Genomic DNA, 11,350 nt, shown 5'->3' with positions numbered 1-11,350 from the left:
GGTGTAACAGAGATTTTAACTGTAGCATCATTAATGCAATCTGGAATATCATTTTGCTCATTTAAATCATTAGGATCTGCGGGTTGGCACTCCATGATGCTTTCCAGACGGATTAATTCAGTTTCTGGAATTAACGTCTTCCAGGCATCTTCAACTGGGCCATACTGCTGAAAATCCTCAATGGCCTTTTCAATCGCTTGACTGTGTTTTTCGTACCTTTTTTTGTTCTTCTTCACAATGCTATAAACACTCTGAAGCATATTAGTGCCACTCCGTTTTACAAATGCATATGCATAAAATGATTGATATGTTTTGCATGTTATAGACTGTAGCTGTGTATCTTTTCGATGAGGTAGATATAGTTTGAGTAGAGTGCCATAGAATTTTTCAGGATTTTTTTGCTGGGAAAGTCGTGCGTATCGAATAATGGCAGGCTTGCCTCTGGTTCGTTTTTGAATGTGTCCCTTATTATTTTGTAATGGCAAAACATTTTTGCCTTTTTTCTGCTCTCCATAAAGAATACGATACTCGCTGGCAAATTCTGCCATGCACATGTTTTCAAATTCTGGAGTATTGGGTCTGGCCTGGTACTTCTCCTTCAGTCCAGTCATCCATACATTCTCATCATCAGGATGTTTATTCTGGAGGGATTTCATTGGCAAACTCATCCGTACAGCATTGTCATCTGTTGGTATGAAAATTACAGCACGAGAACAAGATTTTAGCTTCAAACTGCATGTCCGAGCAACAGCCTCTTGTGCACTGACTTCTGTTTTTTGCATAGGCATGCATCACTTTCATGCTTTCACGTTCAGATGTGGTGTGAGATGATTCTTTAATAATTGTCTTCAAATAGTCACTCATCTCATGTTCAGCTTTTGAAATATAAGACAGTATATACATTATACAGCTATATGGGTCAAGAATAAACTGTATGTCCGTCCATGTTTGCATTCCATGCTTTTAGAAGGACAGGATTGTATCCAATTATCCAAGAGTCTTTTGGCTGGCGCTCCATTAGAATAACACTGGAAGATGTTAGAGTCTGAACATATTCCTTGTACTCGTCATATGAGAGATTGGCCTTGTTTAGCAGTTCTGTGATGCTTTCAAATATTTGAGAGGGGTCGTTTAACAAATCCCACACAACCTGAACCTTTTTCTTAGCGTTTTCCATTCTGTAACGATGATCATTTCTTACAGCTTCAATCTCCTCCTCATCGGTTGCTTCAGTAGAATATTTAGGGCGAGTTATGATGGATTTTGCCATGGGTGGCTTAGGAAATCCAAATCTGCAGTGTTTTTTGTTCTTCTTACAAGATTTTGAATGTTTACGGCTATGGGTCTGTACTTCTGTTACAATCTGATGGAGCTCTGGATCACTGGTAGGATCTGGTAGCTTGCAGGATATATATTGGTCAACAAAATCACATATAGCTTGATCAGGGTCATTTTCAAATACTGGTGAATCCTTCACCCAAAACAAAGCATGAATATGTGGTGAACCCCTTTGCTGAAACTCAACTCTGTAAAACCAGTCAATCACCTCTCCAATAGATTGTGCAGGAGACAGTATGAAGCTTATGAGAGCTTCTACTCTTTTTTCAAACATTCGCATAGCTGTTACAGGGTTAGATCTCAATATATCGCATTTTTCTTGCCAGTCTAATGTAGTAAAGTCAATGAACTCTCCCTGTTGTGCTTTAATTGCAGTTATCACCTCTGGCCATCTCATCTCAGCAGCACTAAATGTACAGAAAAACGTGGGAGTTCCTAGCTGTCTAAGCATAGCAAACAAATCTCGTAAAGTTTTTTCCCAGTAGGCAGGTGTTCCTCTCAAGGGCTGCATAAACCTGGTCACCTCATTATTTTTCACAAGTTTATCTAGCTCAGATTTTTCTTGCAATAGTGAACTGTTGATTCTGCGGCCATCACGGGTTATTGATTTTGATTTTCTTAACTGAATAGACGTGCTTGAAAACACTAAATGTATCTCTGTTACAAACTGTGCAAAAATATAGTTTGTGTCTCTTGCAAAACGATTATCCACAAAGAATAGCCTTGCATTAAAGTATCTGCTAGGTGACAACACTATCTCTCTGTGAGGTTCATCCAATGTGTTTTTGCCATTAGGAAACTGCACAGGAAAAGCCATAGATTCTAGCTTAGGATCATGCTTACAGGTGTGTTTCCCTCTGCAGGTGCAATGCAAAAAATACCATCATTAAAAGACAAAAGTTGATGTCCAAGATCAGGTGGTTGAAGACATGTGTCCAAAATAAGACCAGAGTTAATATTTTCTGATATTTGTTCACTAGAATCCTCAGGAATTTGTTCTGGTCCATTATGGTCCTCTTCAATGTCCATTTGATTTCTCATGTCAGCTGTGGGTTGGTGGTGATTATTAAAAAGGTCTTCTGCGTCATTTATAGGGTTCAGTACAATGTCTTGGTATTCTGAATGCATTTCTTTTAATTTCAGAAGGGCAGACAAGACTTTATGCACGTTGAGATGGTGAAACTGGTAATGACCTCGGTAACAAAATCTTCTTTTTAGTTTCACTGTGAGCAACTGTGATTCACTTAAAGGCCGAGGTAAAGCATTTACTGTAGTCTCTACTTCAGAAGGAACTGATACAACTGCACCCCTAATTGCTTTTTTGTTGACCTTTAGGAAGTGATATAATTTTAGCGAAACGGATATATTTTGCGATTATGTGTCTCTCTAAGATATTTAATTCACAGAGTTCTGATGGGATAGGAGTAAGTTCAAGTTTATTTGCAGCTGCTATAGCTGGGATCTTTCCTTTGTTTAGGTTATTGTGGCAAGTGTGGCAGATCCATTCATTTTTCCTTTCCTCAATGTTACACTCATTTGAACAGTGAGACGAGCAAATGTGAACATATTTTCCAGATAGACAAATAGAGTTTTAACCCTAGGATTTTTTTTTATAATTGTGAACACATGGACGAACTTGATCAGGAAACAATGTTCTGTGACAAACAGTGCAAACCTAAGTTGGCCCACATCTTATCACTTTGTTAAAATTGGCTAGTGCTTTCAAAACAAAAAGATTTTTATGTTCTGTTTGGAAATTAATGTTTCTTGAGGGTTTGTGATGTCCTTGATAAAATCTGTACTTCTTTAAAACTTTTTTGGCACTTTGCAAATTGTGAAGTCTCTTAAGTACAGGTATGTAATCTTTGCGTTTTCTTCTATTTCGTAAATTTTCTCTGACATGGGACCTGAACATATCATCAGTTCTATACCTTGTTAAAGAAATGTTTTCTTTGTTCATAGAAGTTTTTGTCACTTCTCAGTTTATGAGTAAAATAATTCCTTTGTGTTTCCCTATATACAATATCTTCTGAATATCTTTTAATTTGGTATTTTTTCTGTTTCTGTCTGTATGCAGCATTTTCTTGGTAATTTTTGGTGGTATATGCTTTCTGTTTCTCTCTGTATGCAGCATTTTCTTGGTACTTTTTGGTGATATATCTTTTCTTTTTCTCTCTGTATGCAGCATTTTCTTGGTAATTTTTTGAGATATATCCTTTCTTTTTCTCTCTGTATGCAGCATTTTCTTTGTATTCTTTGGTGGTATACCGTATGTTTTCTGCCTCTCTGTATGCAGCATTTTCTTGGTAATTTTTGGTGATGTATCCTTTCTGTCTCTCTCTGTATGCAGCATTTTCTTGGTAATTTTTGGTGATATATCCTTTCTGCCTCTCTCTGTATTTAGCGTTAGTTTTGTAGTTTTTAGTTATATATTCTCTTTGTTTCTCTTTGTATGCAACATTGTTTTTGTACTGCTGTCTGATGTTTTCTTTTAGCTGATCTCTATTTTTCAAATATCTTAAATGTTTGCGTATTTTCTCATTTTCTTTGAATTCCAGATGTTTAGATTTTAATTTATTCTTTATATTGTTGCAGATAGTTTGTTCACCTTCTATTTGTAAGGTGCATGTATGTTTCTCAACCTGAGCCTTTTTTCCAAAAATATGTTTGTCGTTGTATTTTATTTAATTTTTTCGTTTCTGTGACTGGTGTAAATGAGAATTTTGGTCAAATCTCATCTTATGTCCTACCAAAGGTAGAATGTTGGTACTTCCTTCTGTTATTTCTGAGGAATTATTTTCAGTAAATTCAGTTTGATTTATGTTCAACATAAGATTATCTTGACAAATCTGGCCTACATCTGTATTTGATACAGAAGTTATGGTTGCAAATGAAACAGGCTGAAGTTCATATTGAGCTTCACCGCTGAGTCCAAGGTCCTTAAGATATAAATGAAGTAACCTTTCAGTCATTTCCATAACTGTGCTGAAAGTTATCATTACAGCAGTGCCATTGCTCTCACTAGCCACTAATCCTAAATATGTTCTACAGTGAGAATCAAAAAAAACTGCACACATTGGAAGTACACAGACTTCTTTCCTCTCATGTAGGTAATACACGGTCAGTCAGAAAAGCAGTGAAAGTACAAATACTTTCATTTCTGTGTGGATTACTTAGTATACTGCTATATTATTTCTATAGAAAAACTGCAGATATTCTACAGAATTTTTTTTCCACACAATTTAATTGTGCTGTCTGTGGGTGTCATTCACGGGAATAGTGGTATTTGCTTGCTACATAAAATATTGCATATATATCATGTAGAGAGAAAATGTTTCCTCATAAAAAACTGTTACACCACAGAAGTGCATTAGTATACATGGGATTGTTCAGTATATGGATGTCACAATACTCTTGCTATTAGGTTGGTATAAAAAAATATTGCACACATTGCAAGTACACAGATTTGTTTCCTCTCACTCAATACATGGTCAGTGAATGTACAGATGCTTTCATGTCTGTGTGTTGACTACATTGAATACTGATATATGATTCATATAAGAAGGGCAAATATTCCAAATATTTTTTCCCCCACATGTAATGAACACTCATTGACAATAGCAGTGATTGCTCTGTCTGTGAATGTCATGGTAATACTGGCATATACATGCTATATAAAGGGCTGCTATTTCATGGACAGGGTAAAAAAACAAACCTTTTACTTCCCTCACACACTAGAAACTATTAATCTACATTAGCCTGCCTGAGTATTAAAATCAGTAAAAAAGCAGCATCTAACAAAATATCCCCCCCACACAGGCAAAAGCATATTTTTAAAAAGTGTTATAAATCATATCTAATATTCCTAGCACTGTCTTTATATCACTGTGTAAGCTCACTGTGTCACAAATCACAGTAAGCTCACCTGTAACTCCTCGCTACACAGCCCTGAATGACAGCTAACATCTTTTATACTGTGGCCTGTGAGGCAGTTTGTCCAATCAGATGACAGTCACTGCCAAGATAGTGAAGAGACATAGCTGACTCTGAACAAGATGTTATGTTAATCTAACCTAGAGTCAGAGCATCAGCAACCAATAGTATGTCTCTAATGCATTTCAATGTGAAAAATTAAGCTGCTTTCTCTATTTCTCTTTGTTTCAATCGCTGGCTTCAAAGACTTATACAATCTGCACCTGACAAAATGTTCTTCTAAGCAGACTAAAAGACAGGTTTTAAAGTGTTATAAATGCTCATATAATCTACAGTCTGGTCATTTCCCTATGGGACCAGACTGTAAATTATATCCTTATAAACGGCGCGTTCTGACGCCAGAACGCGCCGTTTATAAGCTTAAAGAGACAGCACTTAAAGCTGCTGCTCTATCCTCTACCCACGCTTCCTGCCAGTTTAGCACAAACGAAACACGCTCCACTTATTCCGCCTGTTCCAGTCCCTCCCATGTATCAGCTTGTCTTACGCTCACGTCTCACTTCTCCTGCAGCTGCCTCCGTTATCGCTCTGTCCTAACAGGATTCCTCTCCGCTCGCATTCACAAGTCTCGATCCCCCCTCCCATCCACCATTTCAAATCTCGTTCCCATCCACGATCTGAAATCTCACTCCCCCCTCCCATCTCAAGTTTCACGCCCCCTCCTTCCCTTGCCTCCGCCCGCCCAGCTCTGATGCAGCTGAATGTGTGACACAGAACACGCTCCTGCAAAAGAATCTAAAGACGCAAAAGTAATACAGGTACTAAAAGGGCTGCAGGGAAAGAAAAAACCAGGAGGGACAACAGTACAAAAAAGTATAGCATTGTAAAAAGCAAAGACAGGTACTAAAAACTAAACTCAGAAACTGTAGATTATAATAAATAATGTACCCCCTACTTAAAATTTATAAAGATATTATTAGCACCTCGGAGTTATGTGACCTGTATAAAAGCACTCGGCCTGCGGCCTCGTGCTTTTATATGGTCACATAACTCCTCGGTGACTGATAATATCTTTATAAATTACAGTAGGGGGTACATTATTTACTATATAATACACAAAAGCCATGAATATCTTGTAAATTATAGCCTTACTAGACATTAAGCCCGTTAAATTAACGGGCGCTAGAACATATGTAGTCAAACATTTATAAAAACAGAATTGTTCTTAAGTGCAAACCTTTTCAAACAATTGTAAATATACAAAATCAGTAAAGTTTTCTTTTGAATATTTGTTCTTGTTTTTTTTGGTTGGGGGGTTATGTTGAATTTCTATAAAATTTCTTTATAGACAACATTTCTTGTGAATATTCTGTCACAGTTTTCCAACAGTTTGCCTTGGTCATGACCTTCTACGACCTTCACCATGACATCAGTAAAACTCCTTACTCTTGACAATGCAACATATAACTGACCATGGCTGAATACCGGTTCTGGCAAGTAAATGCCAACTTTTTCCAACGTTTGCCCCTGAGATTTGTTAATTGTCATGGCAAAGGCTAATGTTACTGGAAATTGTCGTCTTCGTAAGATAAACTGTAAATCAGTTGTTGATGGAGCCAAATGCATACGGGGAATAAAGACTAGGTTTCCTTCCGCTGAACCTGTTATTACTTGAGCAATGATGAGGTTCTTCTTAAGTTGTTTGACGATGAGACGGGTGCCATTGCACAATCCTTTCTTAGTGTTTAGATTTCTAAGGAGCATAATTATAGCGCCCTCTTTAAGGTTGAGTTTATGCTTAGGCATACCTGTTGGGGTTAATTCATTGAGGAACTCAATTGGATAGTTTTGAATATCTTCCTCACTTGAGTCATCAATTGAGTTTGAGCTGAGGTATGTCACTGTCTCTCCTTCTAAAATGTTAAGCACCTCTTCATTTATTGAGTTGACATCAGAGTTTTTTGGACAAAGAATAGATTTTTTTGTAAAGTTAGGGACATCTGTAATAGGAATTTTGTCTCCAAAAAAGTCTTTGACAATATCTCCTGTGCATAAAATTTGGGAAGGTATTTCAATTACATCTACAGGCAAACCGTCAATGTGTGGTGTATCACCACTGCCAACTTTGATCAGCCAATTGCTGAAATCAGTGTTAACTGAGCATATATTGTTTTTCAGTTGAAGTACTTGGAAATTAGTCCACAGTCTATTATTCTTAACACAGGCCTCAACAATTTTTGTCCGGTCACCGTGAGGTAGCACGGGAAGTGTTTGCCTGAAATCTCCTCCAAGTAAGAATACTTTTCCTCCAAACGGTTTGTTGTTGTCCATTATTTCTTGGAGCAGTCTGTTAACCACTGCAAGTGCTACAGAGGGGGCCATAGTACATTCATCCCAAATTACTATTTTTGAATGTCTTAAACGTTCAGCATCCACAGAATTGAGTTATATATTTGATGTTGTATTCTCAACTATAGGCACAGGTAACTTGAATTGAGAGTGGTATGTTCTTCCACCCTCAAGAAGATTGGCTGCTATACCTGTGGAGGCTACAGGTAGTGCAATATTGCCTTGGCCATGAACTGTGCTATGCAGGGTTTTGTAAAGATATGTTTTACCACTACCTTCTGGTCCATCTATGAAAAAACAATGGTTGGTAAGGTTGTCATTTTCAGTTGTTTGTAATATTGTTTGTAAAGCTGGTTTTTGTTCTTTGTTCAATGTACTTGTCATTTCTTCCGCTTTTTGTTTTTGAAAGACCTGGTTATAGTTATCTGCAAGTAAGTCTGAATTTGGTAGTATACAGGTGGTAATCCAAAATCTTCACATTTTTTCAATGGAGTAGTAGAATGTTAGATATTTCCTGTAACGCGATAGAACTGCATATTGTGCATTCATCGTTGTGATTGATATGTTTTTGACCGATATCTTCGGTGAGGTACTGTTCATATTTTACCAAAAGATCATTTATGTTCTGTAGGGAGGCAAATACACATATGTACGCAAATAGCTCTCTTAGTTGTTTTGGCATGCTGTATTGGATAGCATCTTCTAAAGTGTTCTCCTACACTTGATCATCATTGATGAGGCCTCTTTCTTTCGCAGCATCTTGGAAACTGAGATAGATATTTCTATTGATGGTTCTCAGATCTTGAAATGATATTGCACCGGGAACATGTAGCAATAGGAAACGCATGCAGTAGCGTTCTGGATCTGATGATAAATTGACAGAATACATTCTTCCAATGATTTTGTCTGCACCCCGCTGTCGTAATTTCCATGTACAGGTTTCAGAGTCAAATACATAGTGTACAGGAATGTCTGAATATAAAAGATTCCCTGCTTGCTCTTGCTCTTGATTTAATTTAAACCAAGCCGTCAATTGAGTATTTTTTGCTTAAGCTCTCTGGGTGGCTGTATTAATGTCATTTGGATTGAAAAATACAGATTGTTCATCAGGTAGATGCACTGGTAACCTATATATGGTATGTGATTGGTAATGCATTTCAAACCCATTTAAACACCATGCTGCTTCTGGAGCGCTGACATATCTGGAATCCATGAAGGTCTTAATTTCATCATGATTTAAAGTGCCTTGTTCTTGAATGACAACATTTGCACAATCATGACCTTTGTACACATATTTAAAAAGGTATTTGACACTTTTTATGGAAGCGCAGACTTCAACATTAATGTGGCGATTGTACTTGAGAGTATGATGTGGATTATATGGTACAACCCAATGGTTATCTATTGTCCTGCCATTCACAATTGTCATGTTGTTTGTGTTTCTTCTATATTTTGGATAACCATTTGTATTTGCGGACGTTTTTTCTTGAAATGGTTTTGGAAATTCCTTAGTGCATTTGTCATTTGACATACATGGTGAATTAGGATTGAGTAGTCAGCATGGTCCATGAATCATATGTTTTGTAACAATTGCATGTAAGCGAGGAGTGTTGGTGATATTTGGAATTTCAGCAGATACAATTTTGTCTATCAGTTTTGGGGTTCCAGTCATGTTGAAGAATAAGTAGTATGTGAGCATGTGGTAAACCCCTCTTCTGAAATTCTATTACGTTTTGGTACTCCAAAAATATGTTTTTTACACAGATCATCAATTAAAGCTTTCAGTTTTAGATGAAATACTCTTGCAACTAAATCAGGTCGAGCATCAGTAGTTTGGCCATGTTGTAGGTTGTCAACAATCTCTTCCCATTTGGGGTTGCACGTCATTGTAATAAAAAGATCCGGTTTACCATATTTTCTAACAATTGCCATTGCATCTTGATAATTTTGAAGCATGTTTCTTGGGCTACCTGCAAATGAGGAAGGTAAAATATATGTTTTTCCAGGAATGAGGCCTTTCTCATTGGATTCATTAATTAAGTGGTCCATCAATCCTGAGTATTTTTCAACTCGCAATTTTGGCTGATTGAGTCATATGTAGTTGAGTCTGTTGGATTCAGTTTTGACATATGCATCAACTATATACTGTTGTGTAAGGCGGCCAGCATTTAAGAAGGGGTTGAAATCGTCTCTGATGGAAAGACGATACCCATAATATTGCATTTGTGTAACTCGAATTCTAGGGTTTCGTGTTTGATTTGTTAAACTTTGTAACGCTTGAGGTCTGTGTTGCAAAGGTATATCAATTCCCCAGCTTTGATCACCATAAGGGAAGAGTAATGGATAAACCATGGGTTCCAGATTGGGGTCAAGTACACTAATCCTTTGTGTTTTTCTTTGATTTATATCATCTGTAGTTGCTTTGCAGTGTATTAGAAGATCTCTTTCTAGTGGAGGTTCGCCATCATCATTTTGAAAAATAAAAGCAACTTCATTATGTTTTGGTGCATTATAGCGTCTTTGGTCATTTCTACGATCTTGCACTATTGTCATGGACACTTCCTTAATAACGTTTCCAGTTGTTGCAGCATCCTCCTCATATTCTTTTTCAACTTGGTACAACATTTTGCAGGCCTCTGCAAATGGATTTGTTTGAGCAATGAGTGTGCTTAGTATTTTCATAAGTTCTGGATTTATTCCATTATTTGCTGAATTTTGCATTCTTTGCTCTGCTGCTTCAGAAGGATCTAAAATATATAATTGAGCAAACTGTCTGTTTTGTCCCTGTTCTGGATGCAGTGTGCCTGCTCTGTGACAAGTTGATCCATGGATCCGGAAATAATATGGCCCATTGCCAGGGGGTGGAGTAATGTTTGCTACCATGGAGGCAAATGCTAATGCACTATTTATAGATCTGATATTGTTGAAGAAACTTTTGCTGTAGTAATGCTGTCCAGTCATGAGCTGCTGGATTAATGGATTTGTGGGAAGATTTACTTTTCCTTTTGAACAACATTGTGAAAATTTGCGATCAGAAGGTCTTTCAGCTTCAAAATGTTTTGCACTACAAAAGTGGCATATGTGATCTAAATATCCACACGTGTGTGTTTTAATGATGTCCTCATTAAAGTTCTCCATTTCATTCATAAGTGTCATTGTTAGTCTTGCAGGCCTTGACTCTTGGTTTTGTATTATTTCCCTCTCTATGTTTTTCCTTTGTTGTAATTCTCGTTTCCTCTGTGTTAATTGTTGTTTCCGTAATTGGCGTTCATCTGGAGGCAGATGTGTTAACCTTTTCTCTTTCTAGTGTGGCATGTCGTTGACATTGAATTTCCTCTGGAGTTTTATTTGCTCTCCTTGCTAATTGTCTTTCAGCATCTTGCTGTTGTTTTTGAATGTCTTTGTTAGCATTTCTGTTGTTCTCTATCGAAATTTTTTTTTTCCTGTGAGTCAGTGTCTTTGCATCTTCATGTAAATTTCTTTTATCTGTCATCCTGTCAATCTTCTTTGTGTTTTGTTCCTGAAGTAGAGATTGTTGGTCATCATGAGTTAAAGTTGCTTTTTTAGCTCTTTTTCTTTCAGTGTTTTTCTTTTGATCTTTTACCTTTTCTTCAATAGATCTATTTACTCGTCTTTTTCTTTCTCTTTGGGTGTTTTGCTGACGTATTCTTAGTCGTTCATCTGGGGTTTGACTTGCCCTCTTAGCTCTGCGTCTTTTTATGGTTTTTAT

At 37.0% G+C, this 11,350-nt stretch overlaps 1 protein-coding gene and 1 pseudogene across 1 annotated transcript; both read right to left on the bottom strand.

Annotated features, from left to right (window-relative positions):
• Positions 1-6,600: 6,600 nt before the first annotated feature.
• LOC108706567 (ATP-dependent DNA helicase pif1) lies at positions 6,601-7,653 on the bottom strand. Its single transcript, XM_018243096.2, has one exon. The coding sequence runs from the start codon at positions 7,651-7,653 to the stop codon at positions 6,601-6,603; it is 1,053 nt and encodes a 350-aa protein (XP_018098585.1).
• A 1,015-nt stretch (positions 7,654-8,668) lies between these two features.
• On the bottom strand, positions 8,669-10,776 carry LOC121399274 (annotated as a pseudogene).
• Between the last annotated feature and the right edge of the window lie 574 nt (positions 10,777-11,350).

This window comes from Xenopus laevis, chromosome 1S (assembly GCF_017654675.1).
Source record: "Xenopus laevis strain J_2021 chromosome 1S, Xenopus_laevis_v10.1, whole genome shotgun sequence".
NCBI lineage: Eukaryota > Metazoa > Chordata > Amphibia > Anura > Pipidae > Xenopus > Xenopus laevis.
This window is presented reverse-complemented; position numbering and strand designations above follow the sequence as displayed.

Excerpts from the sequence above, each read along its gene's own strand:
- LOC108706567 (XM_018243096.2), bottom strand. The coding sequence starts at position 7,653 with ATGGCCCCCTCTGTAGCACTTGCAGTGGTTAACAGACTGCTCCAAGAA.